Below are 18,899 nucleotides of genomic sequence, written 5' to 3'. Positions count from 1 at the left end.
GGCCTTGGGTTCTGACTCGACTCTATAGGTGATAATAATAACTAACATTTGTATTCTAATTTTCTTCCAAAAGTTATTGCATTTGGTTCTCAAAATATCCCTGTGAGGCAGGTGTTATGACCTTCATTTTCAGGTAGATAGGCAGGCTTAAAGAGCCTCTCTCCACTCAGGTGGTATTAGATCAGCCTTGCTCTAAACCTTGGTCTTAACATGTCAAAGTCCATGTTTATTCCATGGCACCCAGCTGCCTCCCTCGCCAGTTGTGCATTCTGGGAAGCCACCTCCCCTTTCCAGGCCTTGGTTTCCACGTCTGAAAAACGCCCAAATGATCTCTTCGATTACTTTCAACTTTAAAATCTATGACTCTATCAGCCTTTTTTTTTTCTCCATTACCTATTTAAAAAATTGCTATAGCTTTAGAAAGTAGTAAAATAATGAGATTTCATTTCTACTTGTAATTGCACAGCTCTTCAAAAATCTGATTCGGGTGTTAAATATCAAATAAATTATGGAAATTTTCCCTTTCTTTGTAAATACTGCCTAGAAATAGAATACCTTGAAAAAGAACGAATTTGTTTTGTTAAGCATAGTGCCCTCGAAGGGTCTTCATTATTAAAAAAAATGCTATGAGAGGATTTTTCTCTGAGCTTATTTCAAAACAATAGATATGGAAGAAAATATGGCAAATTTCTAGAAATGAAGCCATTTAGAGCAGAATAAAAATAAATAAGTCTGAAATATTTAATCACCAAGTAGCTAAATAAGTAAATGTTTCCAAAAAGAAAAGGCAAAACTTAGTCTTCAGTTTATTTACCTGGTAAATTCGCTTTGTATGCAAAACATTTGTGTTATTCACATATCCTTGTCTATTTAAACAAGGCAATTAGACTACTGTTGGGCCACACAGCCAACAGAGCAAGTGAGTTGTATGTGTTTCTTCTCCATAGGGTATTTTGTTTCGTCTCAAACTTTTATTTGCAGCCACATAGAAATGACCTACTTTTGGTGTCACACGAAAAAACTTTACACAGAAATATCTGTATTTGCACATCCTTTTTTTGGTTTTATTTTGCTAAAAAGTAGAATTCACAAGGGCCAAAAAAATAAAAACCATGCAAAATATTTTTGTGCACACCTCTAACACACTACATTCCACTTATGAAATCTTAAAATTAAAAAAAAAATCCCAAAGCAAGAGTATCTTGGTTGAAAAGTTAACATTATAAAAGCTAGATTCCTAACACAAACACTGCAGACACAAGCCACTCAGTTGCAAAAAGTGAATGTTTATGAATGTTAAATAAATGTCAACAATGAAGAGACAAGAACTGTAGATCCCACGTGTACTCCCCACCAGGAACGCGTAACAATCGTGCTGGTGTTGTAGCATCTCCATGACGTTCACTTGAAACGGTACAACCTGAACCCCGATGCTATGCCAAACTTACAAACACCGAGGGAACCATACTGAAAACTACCTCCTTTCCTTGCTACCTTTAAAATATTTTGTTTGTTTGTTTTGTGTTTTGGTAAATACGAGTCCCTCAGAATCCACACTAGCTCTAGGATGTAGAAACACCAATTCAATAAATGACCATGATGAAGTTCTCCTTTGAGATAGTTCACTTTTCCTTTTAATGATCATACACTTTTTAATAATCATACACTTTTTAATGATCATGTGTGTGTGTGTGTGTGCGCGAGCGTGTAAACTCTTTTAAGAGATATTTTTGGAAACTTAACTCTAGGGAACATTTTCCCTTTTCTCAAGACCAGTCCCTGATAATTTAATAGTTTTTTGTTTTTTTTTTTTTAAGGAAAATCCTGCCTAGAGCCTTTCTGTACAGTCAGCAACCTCCTTGTCTCTGTGTATTTGAACTTCCCCAAAATAACAGAATGCTCTGAGGTACTTGTTTGCAACTCCTGGAAAACCTCCAGGCGCTCCCAGCAGAATTCACTGCCTGGTACTTTATATTCACTTTCTCATTGCACCAAAGGTAAAGGAGGGCCCTGATGCTCCCTGGGGATGGTGGTGGCTTCACCTGTGGAAAAAAAATACGGGCCTCCTGCTAGGGACACATCTAGCTGCTTCCTTCTCCCTCAGGGAGAAGGGACACACTCAGGTAGAATGGCAGTCCCCTGGAAGCCTCAGTTCTCAGAAGAAAAAGTGTTCTAATGCATTCCCATAAAACATTTCAAACGTGCAAAGAGAAAATCCAAACCACGAGTGAGGAGAGAGTAGCGGTGAATTGGAAGAGTGCCTTAAGTACTGTGCTCAAGTGCGAGACACCCACCCCCAGTGCCCGCCTCAATGCCAGGTTCAAGGAGCACACAACAGTGCTTCCTACAAGGGAAGGGGACGACCCCATTTCCAGCCTCAGAAACTAAGCTTCTCTCTCTATCACCAAACAGCTTTAAAATGCTTACTTAACTCAGACTATCACTAACACTTTAAAGAAGTTTGAAGACCCAAGTCTATTTCAATAAATACTTAAATAATTGCTACGTCAACTCAGCTCATACGTTTTCAAAATATTGGCCAAAATGGCGAATGACTACATATAGCAGTCCATCTCTTCCTTCCGGCAGTCAACACAATTATACATAATCAGTGTGATGGATTTAAAAGAACATATGAGAAGGATAGTGCAGATCTGAGGTGGGAGGTCCTGCCAACTCGTGCGTTCTTACTGAGGTTGGCAGAGTGTAAGGTTCGTCTTCTCCACCCAGAGCTTGAACATGTTCTTGGCTTATTCTGCCATCCCGTTTCAGACACTCTCTCTTTTTTCCACAGGACTCTAAGTCTGTTGGGGGAAGGGTGCTGAGGAAGACGTAATAAATGAGCAGTCATAGGACTGGGAGTGAAATACATGCACAGGACTAGACATTCATGCTAACGAACCTCATAAAGCGAAACAAAGGCCAAACACAACCCAGAGTGGTTTTAAAATATCCTCTCACACACAGCAAAGCAAAACTGGAAAAACCCAATTCCACTTTCCCGTCACAATTCAAACAGGAGCGAAGCCTTCAGGGGATATTGAATGTTTTAGACCGAAAGAGGGTAACTGAAGAGCCCATCTTTGCTCAGCAGTGTGCAGGGTGAGCCCCAGCCCTCCCAAAGCCCCGTCAACTGCCCAGGGCTCCCAGAACACATCTCTTCGGATGTCTGGGCTCCCTTCAGAATGCTCAAGTCTGTTCAGGTCTGAAGTCTGATGTGCAGAGGTAGCTCCATGGCGCTGGTCATGGAATAACACTTCCTTTTTTGGTGAGGAAAGCCCAATCGGCCTTAGCTAATAAGCTCTCAGCTATGGCTCTAAAAATACCCTGCAGCCAGGACTGTTTGGCACTTCGTTTGTTTGCCAGAGGAGCTCTAGAAAACTCCATAGACGCTTCAGATTCTCCACAACTGCTCTGAGCCCCGTCCCTGCTCTGGGGACCTCAGGGACATGTATCACTTTGGGAAAGTTACTTTTCGTATTTCACTTTTGAGTTCTTGGATTCCTGTCCTAAACGTTTGAAGTACAATTCCAGTCTTGGATTAATTACTAGCTTGGTTTAGGAATCTTCATTTGGCTTCTAGTCTGAACTATGCAAATACATGATCTGAGTGCAGAAGAAAGGACTAAAATTATACTTCAAAAGGGCTCAGTTGCTTCCTGTCTTCCCCCTTTCCCCCTAAAAGAAACATCAGCCTCCCTGAATCCTTTGTTGCCAGCAGCAGGAGCAGCTCCCAGCCTGTCCGCAACAGACGCCCTGGGCTCCCTACACGTTGATGGCGTGCGCGTGCTTCTTGCACAGGGGTTTGTCCTTCTTGGAGTAGAATGGCTGCCCCTCCAGATTCACATGACAGACCTAGGACAGAGAACAGATTGTCATGAGACGGGACATCACAGCCCATGAGGCAGGGAACATGGGCAAAAGATTTCAGTCACCCCTTTAAGACAAAGCACTGTCACACGCAAACTGGAGAAAAGGTAACAGGCTGTTTCTTCCCACTTCACATTCTTCCTGACTGAAGTAGAGTAGATGGGTTGAACTATATAAAATTAAAAACTTCCAAAGAAGAACATGGAATAAAACTCAAACTAACTTAAATTAACTAAATTTAATGGAATAGAGAAAATATACACGATGAAGATGACCAATTGATGCTATCCAAAATTTATAAGGAACCAATATAAGTTCACAAGTCAATATCCACAGAGATAATTAATATCTAAAGAAATACCGTTAGTAAACCATTATGGTAGTAATACCATTAATATCTAAGGAAATACCATTAGTAAACTAACAATCATGTCAGAAAAAATTATCCTCACTAACAATTAAAGGAAAAAGAAATGAAAACCTCCATGAGATACCACTAGACACCTATCTGTGAATCTAGCAAAATAAATAAAACACTAAACTCAATGGCTTGTCACCTTTAACCGTACAAGAGTGTAGCCAAAAAAGTGGAAAAAAAAAAAATGGAATCAATCAAAAGTCAGCAATGCCAAAAGGGAATCAGGCCTACTTGTGCACTGCCAGGGACACACGAATCAGCTCAGTCTCTGTAGGGGATGCGGCAACCCTGAGGAGGAGCCATAAAGATGTGCCTGCCATGTACCCAGTAACACCACTCTGGAGACTCTGATCTTGCAGAAACTACTGCATAGAACAAGAAAGCAATGTGTGCTCAACTAAAAACCGAAAACCACTAGAATTTCTCTCAATAGGGTCATGATTAAGTAAATTTTTATGGTACATTTTTCCAACGGAATGCCACTATGAAAATAAGAAATCATATATGGAAAAATGAATGCACAGAAATATTATATGTAAAAAAACAGAGGCAAAATTATATATCCCCATGATGATAGCATACAAATGCAGTTTGAAGACAGAGACGTCACAAAAAGAAGGGAGATAAGGAATATCTGTTGAGGCTACTGTGTCAAGCAGGATGTCAGACACTCTATATACACAATCTCGTTTACTTCTCACAAAAAGCTTAGGGGATAGGTATGACTTTTCCCCATTTCACAATTGAAAAACCGAGGCTGAGAGAGCCCAAGTGTCTTGCTTAAGTCACAGACCTACTAAGTTGCAGAGCTGGGAATCCATGTCTACCTAGGTCTACAAGACTCCGGTTCTATGCTAATTTTTCCCACGCCCCACAGCAGAGAGGGGCTGTGTTTACTTGAATTTGTTCTGGGCTTACGGACTTATACAGAGGTAGCCCTCTGAGTTTGTTGGACTACCAATATGTAGGCTGGCCCTGGGTGGGCAATATGCCAATGTATCACAGTCGGCTGGGAAGTCACGTTGACTGGGATGGGCTCCAGCCTCAGAAAGGGCAATGAGGATCCCTAATAGGGAGCAGAATTGGGGGCCACATCCAGGACAATGACAGTGGAAGAAGTGCAGATGGAGTTCTCACATACGAGTAGGCATGAGGATAGAGAAATCACCCTCCTGAGATGAGCTTGGGTCAGTGAGCATGTGTCTACTCCAAGAGAGTTGGAAAGAAAAGTGCCATCATGGTGGCTCCATGTACAAGGCCCTGATGGCCAGTTGAGGATGTTATACATGGGATCACACAGGGCTGCCAATAGGTTCTGGAAGCCAATGACCTGAAAAAGTGTCTGAAAACATCCCAGGTGGTTGTAGTGATGCTGAGTGTAACTAGGCTCTTGTGGTGGCCTCAAGCTGCTGGTGACAAACTGGAGACAAGTCCAAGAAGGTGGCACCCAAGACCCAACTGGTGAGGATGGGTTTCGGGGGAGATAGAAGGGCAGCTCTGGGCCGGCCCCGTGGCTCAGCGGTTAAATGCGCGCACTCCACTGCTGGCAGCCCGGGTTCGGATCCCGGGTGCACACAGACGCACCGCTTCTCCAGCCATGCTGAGGCCGCGTCCCACATACAGCAACTAGAGGGATGTGAAGCTATGACATACAACTATCTACTGGGGCTTTGGAGGGAAAAAATAAATAAATAAAATCTTAAAAAAAAAAAGAAGGGCAGCTCTGGAGTGAGTGGGCAAGGTGCAGCCTGTCAACATCTGGGGCTCTGGCCAGGAGACCCTGCCTGGTCTGGGACAGTGCTGGTTGCTTCTGAGAACTCTGGGATGAGTCAGGCTGGAAAGGGTACTGGGGGACTGAACACTAAGGAGTGAGGAAGGACCAGAACCTCAGAGGTGGCTCATTGATAAGATGGGGCTGAGGGCATGAACTGTCATCAAGAAGTCATGCTCAGTGTCTTGGGCCAGGAGACTGCAGGTGGGATGCAAGTTGGCCTCATGGTGGAGGATGCCTCCAGCCTACCCAGCACACGGGCACAGCAGGATAGTCCAACCCCCAGGCTCCATGGTGAAGGGGCATCAGGGCCTGGCTGGGAAGGAGTGGTGGCCATGGACAGTGCTGACCACAGAGTGGAAGGCACTGAAATATGCCATCTGCAGTGGCCCCTAGGACTGCCCACAAAAGTTACACCACCACCCATCCCCTCCTGAAACCCACACCAGTGGGGAAGGGCTGGAAACCAACTAGACTTGGAGGAAAAGAGGGGCCAATAAGACATCTTTACCCACTAAGGTAGGACCCAAATCTGTTCCATTGGAATTTAAGTGCCAAAGCCAGACAGGAGCTTACCTGACCCTGACCCACACTGCTCTTCTCAGCCTTCATTTTATATGCTCAGGACTTCAGAGATGCTGCCTTGTTCTGTTCTTTAACTGCTCATATATGTCAGCTTTGTTTTCCTTTCAAGATTCTAAATTCCTTGAAGGTGGAGACTTGCTCTGGGATACTTCTGTATTCCCAAAACTCAAGGAATATTGGGTAAACTGAATTAGTCTAAAGTATGTGCTCTCCTGAGATGTAACTGATGGGAAAACAGTACATCAGCTGGGAGAGCTGGTCCTGATCTTCCTTTCTTACTAGTTTTCTTTTAAGTTATATGAAAATATATGCTCATTAGAAGTGATTTGGAAATATAAAGTGATGGAAAGAGGACAGGAAAAAAGCCCTCAAAGTTTTCCAATCAAAAGATTGCCTTCCAAAAATTAAAACCAGGTTCCACTTTGCTCTATCTTAATGGGGCAGTGAGTGCCACACAGGGCTAGTTTGGGCAAAGACGTGATGATCATCCATGCTGATTCTCTGAAGGATGGGATCTACCTGGTTTCTTTGGGCAGAGCCTTTGGGCAGTGCTATGGGTATCTCACACCTGGCCAGAACTTATTTGTAACCTCAGCCAGAACAACCCCAAGCTTTGCTGCTTCCTCTGGTCTCTCTCTGGGATTTGTGCACTCGTGACTCTCAGCCAAACATGGCAGGCTCGAGGGAGCAGATGCACGCTCACCTTTGCCATGCTTCCCTCTCCACGCAACACAGACCTCTCCTCAGCCTGCCCTCGGAGAACAGGCCTTCTGGGCCACTGTCTTCCCTGGATAGAAGTTGAGTAACTAGATTTGCAGGCAGCATCTTAGGATCAGACAAGCCATGGCTTGAATGTAAGGGTCAGAGAGCCCGATGCTGTGCTGTGCCAAGCCATGGCTCTGCAGAGGACAACCCTAAAGCCAGTATATTTATATCGTTGTCTCTTTTTGGAGGAGAGGCCCTGATGTATTTAAAAGGACCCTAAAAGGCAACTAGAGAATCTGTTCAAAGAGCTGAAAAACCAGAGTGTTATGGATTGAATTGTGCCCCCCACAAATTCATACGTTGATGTCCTAAACCCCAGTAGCTCCAGCCTAGCCAGTGCAGGGACACAGTGGTGACCTTATTTGGAAATAAGGTCTTTGCAGATATAATTAAGACGTAAGTTAAGATGAGGTCATACTGGAGTAAGGTGGGCCCTTAATCCAATATGACCAGTGTCCCTATAAGAAGAGGAGCAACACACAGAGACAGACACACACACAGAGGAGAATGCCATATGAAGACACAGACACACAGAGAGAAGACAGCTATGTGACGATGGAGGCAGGCAGAGACTGGAGCTATGCAGCTGTAAGCCAAGAAACACCACGGATTACTGGCAACCCCCAGAAGCTAGGAGAGAAAGCATGGCCCTGCTGATTTGGACGTCTAGCCCCCAGAACTATGAGAGAATAAATTTCTGTTGTTGAAGCCATTAGACTGTGGTACTTTGTTAACGCAGCCCTAACAAACTAATACACAGAATAAATACAATGCACCCCACAAATGGGGGGGCATATAGAAATAAAGTGTGAAAACTGAAGTGTATTACAGTAAACTTTACGACTAGGATTGTCCTATATCATAAGTCTATAAAAATTATTCAGGTTTAAATTATATAACTCTTTCATACATTCCTAAAATTTACCTTGAGCAGCTCTGGTTAAAAAATAATAATAATAATAGTAATGGTAGCACATTAATTTTCCCAAATAAAGTTCAGTCCATTACAGACTCATATTACAGGGCCTCATCAGGGAGGACTATTCCTAACTGTACTGCAGAGTCTAAACATCACTGGGCTCATTGCTGTGTCCCCTCCCCAACCCAAAGCCCTTGGAAGGAAAATGCCAATCTCATGGTGAAAATGACCTGGCTGTTCAGCAGAAATAAACTGCATATGGTTAATAGTTAATCTAGGGCTCATCTCCTGGCAACAATATATCAAGAACAGGACCATTTAGGAAAATGAAATGATAGTTTTGCTTTCTAAAGGTTCTATCAAAAGAAACCTTATCTCAGCTTTTCATAGGATTAGTCAATAAGCTCCAACCTAGTGTTCATGGTGAAAATTTGGGGGGAAAACCCTTGAATCACTTCATCATATCTAAAACAACGTATAACCATAGGAAGCCACCCACCCCTATTTAAATCCAAGCGTCACTGGCTGATCCCACCTATTGAGAGCACCACTGGTGAGGCAAGTTGCTGATTTGCCAGATCCTGGGACATTCTGTTGTCCTTCATGAAATGGAAAGTAACAAAGCCACATTGGTTTATAAATTATTAGTAATAAAACTTTGCTCAGCTGTGACATATCAAGGCATCATGGTATCTGCAAGCTTTTAAAAATGATTAGAATATCAGGATGCCAGAGTTGAAAGGGATGTGGAGCGTTGGTCATCTGGCCCCACCTGGTCCCTCCTGCCCCTTCTCAGAAAGCCAGAACCCCAGGCTAAAAACATACTGCGCAAATGAAGCAGGTGTCGTGCCAGGTGTGTCCCAGGGCTTCAATAAACTTGTCACCGGCCTCCACAGGGAAATCGCAGCCATGACACTTGGTGCTGAACAGATTGATGTAGTCTGAAATGAAAGGCAGAGTGAGGACCCGGCAGCCAGGCAGGCTGGGAGGAGCATCCCGGCCACATCAACCCAGTGCCAGGACAACTCCCCAAATCACTGGGCTGGGGGCAGTGGCTGAAACCCAACTGGTTACTTGTCATCTTGTAGACAAAATACTCAGTTATATGATTGGGTTTGGTTTTTTTTCCCTTTTCCAATAATTCGCACTGGGGTTGTGCAGATTCAGGCTAGTCACTACCCTGTGCTGGTTTGATTTGCAAACGCTTTCTAGAACTGTCATTAACTTTCTGCAGGATGATTTTCTCCTCCGCCTCTGTCACCTCTTATAGCCCAAACAGACCAACCCCCAAAAAGAAAAAAAAAATCACATTTCCCAGCAGCTATGCTTATTTGGAAGAGTAAGAGCCTGTAATATTTTTACGAGTTATAGAACGTTCTTTACTTGGCCATTCTTCTGTCATTGGGCATTTGTGTTGATAACAAATTTTCACTACTAGAAACAATATTAAGCTACTTTCTTGGGACATAGCCCCCACCCCCCCCAGCCAAGGAGATAATAATACCAAATATAATTTGTATAATGCTTTACAGTTTACCAAGCATTCTCACATAGATGGTATTATTTACCAGCATCTCAATGCCAAGGTCTATGTATTAGTTTTCTTTGTACTCCCAGCACAGTTCCTGGCAGGCAAGTCAGTACCCAACACATAAATGTTGAATGAATGAGTGAATGGATGAACCAATTAATCCATAAATCAATGAATGAACTTAATCTTCACAAAATCCCTCAGAGATTGACCTATTATTGTTTTTCTGTTTTGTTTTGTTTTATTCTGTGGATGAGGAAACTGAGGCTCAAAGAGGTGAAGGGCCTGGCCAGAGTCACAAGGCTGAGACACAGGGGCCAGGTCCCATGCTTCTCCACCACAGGAGCTGTCCTCTCTGGGTCACTGGGGCAGCAGTTCTACTGCACTCACTCTGGAAGTCTTCCAGATTCTTGTAGAAAAGCTTGATGCCTTTTACAAAGCCTTCATTCCCCCAGAAGTGTACTTGTCTCTCCACGGCTCTGCCATAGTTGGCTTTTTCTTACAGCGAGTTTCTGCTCAGATCTCCTCATGAACAGTGTGCCCGTTCACTGTCTTACCACATGCTGAGAGGTAGTGTGCCATGGGGGTTGTGAACTTGGGTTCTGAGGAAAGACAGAGCTGGGTTCAAATCCCAGCTTTGTAAAGGAATTCTTCAAACCTGGTGCAAGTCACCTAATGGCTCAGCGTCTCAACTTTCTCATCTAAATAATGGGAATAACTGTAGTATCTAACTCATGGGGTTATACAAATTAAATAAGATAATGTATGTGAAGTACTTGGCACAAATACTCAAAGATTTTGGCTCTTATTTTGAATGTCTTTACAAATGATGAAAGGAGGGAAGGAAATGTGATTTGAGTGCCTACTATGTCCCAATCCAATATTAGTGCTTTTCTACATTTCTTGTTTAATCTTCATGGCAGCTCTGTGAAGAAGTGTTATTCCCATTTTAAAGTCAAGGAAACTGCCTGTAAGAGGTTCCATCACAGAAGCAGTAAGGAGCCTGATGGACTCCAAGGTTCACCCTCTTTCCATGACTGTACACTGTCTCCACTTATCTATTTGCTGGTGAGCTTTGATGAGTTATATCTCGTGCATATTTTTTCCAATATATGGTTTCCTCTTTGGAGTTTAATTATAACTTGTCATGCAAATGCTCTTATATACATCGCAGTCCATCAATCTTGTCTCTGACAGAATACTTAATTTCCTCAGGAGGCAGAAATCTATCACCTCACCAGAGCTAAGAAAACATTAATCTGCTTCCTTTAGAAAGTCATGGCAGGGGCTGGCCCCGTGGCGTAGCAGTTAACTGCGCACGCTCCGCGGCTGGCGGCCTGGGTTTGGATCCCGGGCGTGCACCGAGGCACCGCTTGTCAGGCGATGCTGTGGCGGCATCCCACATAAAGTGGAGGACGAGCGGCACCGATGTTAGCCCAGGGCCAGCCTTCCTCAGCAAAAAGAGGAGGATTGGCATGGATGTTAGCTCAGGGCTGATCTTCCTCACACACAAAAAAAGAAAGTCATGGCAGGTTTATGGTTCACTCTGTGCTCGGTAGGGACTTACTAGAGTGGGGTGAGAACAGGGCTATCAGCGAACCCATCTCCACTGGAGGACAAGTGCACCCCACTTCTGACTTCTCTCTCATTACTCCCAGTCGTCTCCAGGTGCCCCAGGCTCTCTCCTCGACCCCCATGCCTCTGTATGAACCACCTCCTGGCCTCAGAAAACACTCCCCACTTTGTCTACCTGAAGCTCTGCAATCCTTTGGGCCAGGCCTCCCTCCTGGGAAGTCCTCATCCACCACCCCAACCAAGAGAGATGAGATGGCCTTCCTGAGGGCATCTCCTGGGCTTCCCTCCCTCTCCGTTCATTCATTCATCTCTCTTAACTGTCCATTTATGTGCTGGCATATCACATGATGATGGGTCTGTTTGAGGCTGTTGAGGGCAGAGACCCCCTCCTCTATGCTCAATACCTTTCACAGGAACTGGCACACATTTGATGGATAAATGATAAATGGACAAAGAAATGGTTCAAAAAACCTTATTAAATAGCGATTCCTTCTCCTGTTGTGCAGCCTATGGTTTTTCACAGATTAAGCTCTTACAATGGCTTGAATTTATTCCTGGATTGATTTTTCTATTTTAAACTTGATTCTGTATGATCTGGAGAATTGCCACTTTGTTTTAAAATTTGGTAGCACAGATTTGACCCTAATACGTTAAAAAAAAAGTTGATATTTTTCCTCATTTATTCTACAAAAGGAGAATGTAATTGGTATTGAATCAAGTTTGTGCATGGGCCTTTCCCACCAGGAGCATAATCTAGTTCCTCATTCACTTATTCTTTCCCTTACTTCTCCTATTAGGTCTTTATAATTTTCTTTGACAACTGTCTTATGCCCCCAGTTAAATTCATACCCTGTATTTAATGGATTTTATCGCTATTGTAAAAGGATTTCCATCCATCAAATCACAAATGCTCTGTATCGAAGAAGGGCTTAGTGCTTTACTAGAGCAGTGGTTCTCAAACGTTAGAATCATCTGGAGGGTTCATTAAAACACAGATTGCTGTGCCCCACCCCCAGAGTTTCTGATTCAGCAGGTCTGGGGTGGGGCCCAAAGATCTGCACTTCTAACAGGTTCCCAGATGATGCTGATGCTGCCATCCTTGGGACCACACTTTGATTCCCAGACCTAACCAAATAGGAGAATCACCTGGTGCAGAGCAGCACCCTATGAAATTCTCCTTCTGTAGGTCTGGAAATGTATCTTTTCTATATCTTTAAAGTTCCCCAGGTGATTGCGACACCCTGCCAGGCCTGGGCACTGCTCAGGTGTAGGCCCATCAGTAACGGACTGACCCTCCACCTCTCTTACTCATATGCAAGATATCATTATATAAAAGTGTCAGCTCATCATTGCAGCCAACTGAAATCTTTTTGAATCTAGATCCTATCATTCTGGCTTGACAGAATCTTCAGATTTGACAAGCCTCCCTTCGGTGTCTTCTTCCAAGTTGTTGATAAAAATGATGACAAGGTACCACAATGAGATACCACCTCATACTGCTATCAAAAAAACAGAAAATAACAAGTGTGGGAAAAGATGTAGAGAAACTGGAACCCTTTGTACTGTTGGTGGGATTGCAAAATGGGTGCAACTGCTATGGAAAATGGTATGGACGTTCCTCAAAAAATCAAAAATAGAACTGCCATATGATCCAGCAATCCTACCTCCGGGCTTATACCCAAAAGGATTGAAAACAGAGTCTTGAGGGGATATTTGCACACCCATGTTTAATAGCAGTAGTATTCACAATAGCCAAGAAGCGGAAGCAACTCAAATGTCCATCAATTTTTTGGGGGGTTGCTATGGAGAGTGGCAGTAGTGATACCGGAAATCTATCATTCTTTTGCAAGGCTCGGACACAAATTGTGGCTTATCACAAATTATGAAAATTATAATGCTTTTAGTCTATTAGTAATAGCAATTTGTATTGGCACAACGGCACTCATTAATTACCAATCATCGCCACATGCTCATAAGAAAGGAAGAGACAGGTGTTATCTTCTCCTTTTTACATATATGGAAACTGAGGCACAGAGGGACTAAGTCATTCAACTAACTTCAGAGCTGTAAAGAGAATTCACCAGTATATAAGAACTCAAGAAGTTTCTTTTATAATTTATTGTCAGGGGAAAGAAGTTTTATTTTGTTTTGCTTTTCCCCTTGAGGAACTGGGATGTTTTCATTCTGATTTTAAAGTATACTAACTTACTGTTTCTCTTTTTGCCCTCAAATTTGCTACCCAGTCCCTGCTGCTCTGCTATCCTTCCTAATCAGCATGCTTGCTTTTCCCTCTTCTACTTGGTGCTGATTTTCTCATTCTATTGTCTTAGCCTTCACATCTATGTGACCTTCATTGGAACCTGCTTCAAATCGTTTTCTGAAAGAGGCAGGCTAGGAATAAACGAATAAACGAGTAAATGGGTGAATAAGTGAATGAGTGAGTGAGTGAATGGCTAGTTAGCCAGGATGCCCAACTCTCTAATCAAGTGCTTTGTCTTCAGAATTTATGATAATTTACTCCAAGTTTTAAGATAACATATAGCACTTTGGGGAACAGAGCAACTCTGAATTCACACAGAGAGATGACAGACTCTGAAGGAACATCAAAGGAGCAGGGGAAGAGACGTTCACATGTTTGATGCTTTACCCACTTTCTCTGATTTAATCCTCACCACAACTCTGTGAGGCAAGTGTGTAGTTCCCCCTTTTACAGATGGGGAAAGCGAGGCTCAGAGGAGTTGAGTAACTCACTCTGGGTTTCAAAGCCAGCCTGAGGTGGAGCCTGGAACAGAAGCTGGGATGAAGTCCAGAGGCAAAGCCTTTTCAGACTAGATCTTGTGGTCTCCAAATCAAAACCATCTGAAAGGTTTCCCAAGTGGTGACAAGATGCCAACTTGTGGTTCACATATTTGGTGCAGGGAAGGGACCAGAGATTGAATGTGGAAAAAAAGAAGCTACAGACACCTCCCCCCTCCGAGAAAGCATGATTCTGCCATTTGGAGGCTCCTGATGGTTCAATGTGAGTGGACATATGCAGGGGGTCCCCGTGCCTGCCCCTTTCTCCCAGATTGTGGGGTCTCCCCACAGCACAGTGGTCCTACCTTTCTCGCAGTAGGGCTCCCCATCCTCCATGTGGAAGAGGCTGTTCCCGAAGGGCTTCTTGCAGGCTGCACAGATGAAGCAGGTCGTGTGCCACGTCTGTCTCAGGGCATGCATCACTTCCTGGGGGGAAAGAGCCTCAGCTCAGGAGAGAAAGGTCCAGGGGAGAGAGGGAGCTGGGCTTGACTCTCCACCAGGCCCTAGCCACTGCCGGGGCATCCCATCAGGGAGCAGGGCAGGAGAGCCCGAGAAGCGGGCCTTGGACAGGCCGAGGAAAGGCCCGGGGTGGCAGAGGAGGGATTCCCACTCATGCAGTGTTGCTGGGTGCCAGGTTCTGTGTGTGCTTACATAAGCTGTGATGCTTATCCCTCCCATCACACCTGGGAGGGAGGTACTGCTTGTTACTGCCATTTTACCAAAGGGGCGTGGAGGGTCAAGGCTACATGCAGGTGCATGGTGAGGTCAGGCTATGAAGCGACAACTTGCTTTGCAGAAGCTCCGCCACCACTTCAAGTTGTGTGGCCCAGTCATGTAATCATCTCTCGCTTCAAGTTCATTTGCTCCCTAGTTCATTGGTGGCAAACCAACTCCCTTCTAGGATAGAAACGGAGTTGTTCTCTTTCTGTCAGCAGCAATTTCTTGGCTTCCTAGTGGGATCCCCACAATCTTGGGAAGGGGGAGAGATCCGCTGGGGAAAAGACAAGGGTCAGGGGAGAGGGGTGCTGCCCACTTACCCCCATGATTTTGGTGTTGCACTTGGCACAGATTGGGGCAAAAAACTGCTCATAACACCGTTCACAGTAAACGTTGTTCTGCTCCTCCACAAAGCATACGTCTGCCAGGGAGGTCTTGCAGTAGGCACAGGTGAACTCTTCTGGGTGCCAGGAGCGGCCCATGGCTACCAGAAAGGGGCCCCTGGGGAAGCAGAGAACAGCACCTACTAAGGTGGCCCCAAAAGCTTGAGACCAGATATTTCAAGACCCCCAACAATATTCATACTTTGACCCAATAACCCTGACTTTTGCTATTGTTCTAATGAAATAATGTGAAATTTAGATAAAATTTCCATGCAAAAAGATGTTCATTGTTGCACCACTTAACAATAAAGAGAAATGGGGAAGCAACTCAAACATCCACCAGTAAGGACTGGGGAAGCGCATTATAGACTATCCATTCAGTTGACTACTGATAATTATAATAAGAAGAGCAATAACGGTGGTGCTGATGCTAACATCTATTAAGTGCTTACTCTGTGCCAGGCACTATTCAAGAAGAAATTTGCATTTATTAACTTTAATGAATTTAAAAATTCTCACAACAATCCTATGAAGTAGGTACTATTATGATACCCATTTTCAGATAAGGAAACTGAGGCACAGAGAGGTTAATATAAGTTGTTCAAGGCCATGGTAGACCCAGGACACAAACCTGGGTAGTCTAGTTCCAGATTAGTAGTCAGAACAGTGGGACTATGAGGAAATGTTTTATATTTTAATTTTCACTTTTCCGAATTTTCTAACTCTTCTCTAATGAGTATGTATTACTTTATTTTTAAATAAAAGTGTTTTTCATATATACAAGCTCACCAGTCCCCCCTCCACACACACACACTATAAACATACTACATTCAAGCAGGCACCCGCCACGATCCCTGGCTTCTAAGCGTGAAATGACTTGTCTCCGTTTTAGTGTGGCCGATGCCCACCACAGCCCTGAGCAGCATGGGCCTGTCTGTGGAAAGACCCAGAAGCAACCCTAAAGGAGAGTTTGGTCAAAACTAGCATGGTCAGCTAGCTTGCGACATGCCCAATAAACCTACTGACAAGACTGTGATTCCCAGAACCCGGCCTTAGCCCAAGGGGGAGGTCCTGGCAGTAGGCTCTGTGCTGGGAGCTTCACCCACTTACCTCATGGAATCCTCCCAACTCCCCAGGGAAGTGGGCGTCACACAGGTATGGCAGCTAAAGCTCAGAGAGGGTCAGACCGGATGGCGAGCCAGAGGGACCTGAGGCTGCCCTGCATGTGGCCTTCTCCCTAGACCTGCCTCCTACCTCCCCTGCCCCACCTCAGGGCTCAGACAGTGGGCAAGCACCCTGCACCCCCGCCCTCCAGCACCCCAGCACAGGGGCACAGCTGGACCATACCGGATGATGCTGTTGCAGTGGCCACAGAGTGGAGTCCGGCTGCTGGCTGGGAAGCGCTCGGCCCTCTGGACAGTGCCCCTGGCAAGTGGGGACACCTGGGGACCTGTAGGGCTGTAGGCAGGGGCCGCTCGGGGAAGGGTCTGCTTACTGATGGAGGTGGTGCCCTTGCCAGGGGCAAACTTCTGAGAGAAGCTGTCATCTGTCACCCACGGGGGGCGGCTGGCTGACTCCGCAGGGCCCCCGCTGTAGGCCGCCAAGGGTGCAGGGTTATAGCTTGGGGCAGGCAAGGGGGCATAGGCTGGTGCCGGGGAGGGGGAGTAGGTGGGGGCAGGAGACGGGGTATAGGCAGGAGCAGGAGAGGGGGTGTAGGGAGTTGGGCTGTAACTGGCCCCCTGGGATGGACTGTAGGTAGCTGCAGGCACTGCAAGCCAAAAACATCCAAAGAAAACTGTGTCAGGAATTCATTTCCCCCAGCTTTCCCCACCCCCAGCCAGAGAAAGGCGACTTGAACATTAGATCGGTACAATTCCAGTTTTTACAGGAGACACGTTCCTAACTTCTTGATGCCCCAGATTTGAAAGTGCAGCAGGGAGCCAGGCGAGATAGAGAGCAACTGGAGCAGAGCCCTTGGGGCTTGGCCGGGCTGGGAAAGGGATACGGCTATAAATATCTGCAGCTGTGCGGGGTGTGGCTCAGCCAGGCCTCGGCTGCCGGGGGCCTGCAGAAGATCGGAGTGGGGCTGGGGGTGCCGGGCAGGCTCATATCTTGTCCCCTGGGTGGGAAGAAGGTGGGTGTGGCTCAGCTTGGCCTTGACTGGAACATGCTTTCAGTCGCACTCTGACCAGTGATTTGACATCAGAAATGCCTCAATCGCATGCGTTTGCTGAACCTGGACCTAGTCTAGCCTTCGGGACAAAGCAGATGGCAGTGCGTTTTCAGGTTCAGGTTTAGTTACAATCGTTTTCTTGAACAACAGCTTGGCTTGATTTGTATGGGGGGGATATTCCACCTTGGTTTGATTAGAGTGGGGGTTCTTGAAGGAGTCATTCGGAGGGAGCCTGGGCAGAGAGGCTGGGATGACACAGCCCAGGTCCAGCTGCCTCTGGGGGACCCGTGCTCCCCCACATCACTTGGGTGGAAAGTGAGAGCGCATCCGAGTGACTGTGTAGAGGTTCCCAAGGAAGGCAGAGTGTAGAAAGAGAATGTGCTGCCCCACTCAGGAACCCCATTCTCCAGCTCATGGAGAACTGAGAACCTTTTTGGGGCGAGAGCACAAAGGACCACTGCAGCTGCTCACCTGGAGCCCTCCGAGGCCTGGGCCCTCAAAACTCGCGTTTCTTAGTGCTCTGCTGCCTCCACTGTGGAACCAGCGGGGGCAGACCCAGCTGCGTGTATCCTGCACACACAGTCCAGCAGCATCCTCCTCCTCCAGCAAAGGAGGTTCCAGAAGCCTCACCTCAGTCACAGTCTGCTCCTCTGGAAAGAGGCCTCATAACCCCCACCCCGGGAAGCATGTCAGGGCAGCCTCCTTCCCCATTCCTGAGCCTGGCCTGGGTGAATGGACTGTGCTGAGGGGCGCTGAGGCAGCCCCTACCAGGCACCAGCCTGGAAAGGCAGGCCTTTTTCAGGGCTAAAGGCTCTGGCCTGGCATCTGCTCTCTCCCACCTGGTTCCCCTGGATCACCTTGGGTGACTTGTGGCCTGCTGCTCCAACTCTGTAACTTCTGCTTCTGGCTGACTGGTCCTCAGAGCTGGGTATCATGGAAACCCCTGCGCTGGGGGTGGGTTGGGACCAGGCCTGTGTTATGGAAAGCTGAAGGGGTAAAACCTTCCACAGCCCTGCCCTGGAGCCATCCCGGGAGTGATGCTGGCTTCCAAAAGTAAAACCCTCTTCATGAGGAATCTTCTTCCCACTTAACAAGGAGGTAGACCACGCACATAACAAATCATCTGGGTTACTCTCCTTTACAGTTGAGGTCACCGAGGCTCAGGCAGAGCCAGGAAGTGGAGAGCAAGTCTCCAAAACCATACTTTCTATCAACCCAAGCTGTGTCTGTAAAGAACACAAGTCTAACTTCCAGAAAATCTTGGTGCACCGTGTCATCGAGGAGTAACTGTCAACATAGAGGAGGCCCCATGCTCTGGCATGTAGCACAGCCATTAAGAGCACTGGGTTCAGGTTCCAGCTCTACTATATTCTGTGTGTCCTTGGGTAAGTTCCTT

General features: G+C 45.8%; 1 protein-coding gene across 3 annotated transcripts in view; it reads right to left on the bottom strand.

The window, feature by feature from the left end:
- Positions 1-1,051: 1,051 nt before the first annotated feature.
- LDB3 (LIM domain binding 3) overlaps positions 1,052-18,899 on the bottom strand; it is a 60,967-nt gene continuing 43,119 nt past the window's right edge. For all 3 annotated transcript variants that reach the window (XM_058542814.1, XM_058542816.1, XM_058542817.1), the window contains 5 exons: positions 16,678-17,098; positions 15,268-15,448; positions 14,536-14,656; positions 9,154-9,269; positions 1,052-3,855 (listed from right to left, as the gene is read on the bottom strand). In XM_058542814.1, the coding sequence (XP_058398797.1) occupies positions 3,766-3,855; positions 9,154-9,269; positions 14,536-14,656; positions 15,268-15,448; positions 16,678-17,098 (929 nt within the window). In that variant the 3' untranslated portion in view covers positions 1,052-3,765. The remainder of the gene's footprint in view (positions 3,856-9,153; positions 9,270-14,535; positions 14,657-15,267; positions 15,449-16,677; positions 17,099-18,899) is intronic.

Source organism: Diceros bicornis, chromosome 6 (assembly GCF_020826845.1).
Source record: "Diceros bicornis minor isolate mBicDic1 chromosome 6, mDicBic1.mat.cur, whole genome shotgun sequence".
Taxonomy (NCBI): Eukaryota; Metazoa; Chordata; class Mammalia; order Perissodactyla; family Rhinocerotidae; genus Diceros; species Diceros bicornis.
This window is presented reverse-complemented; position numbering and strand designations above follow the sequence as displayed.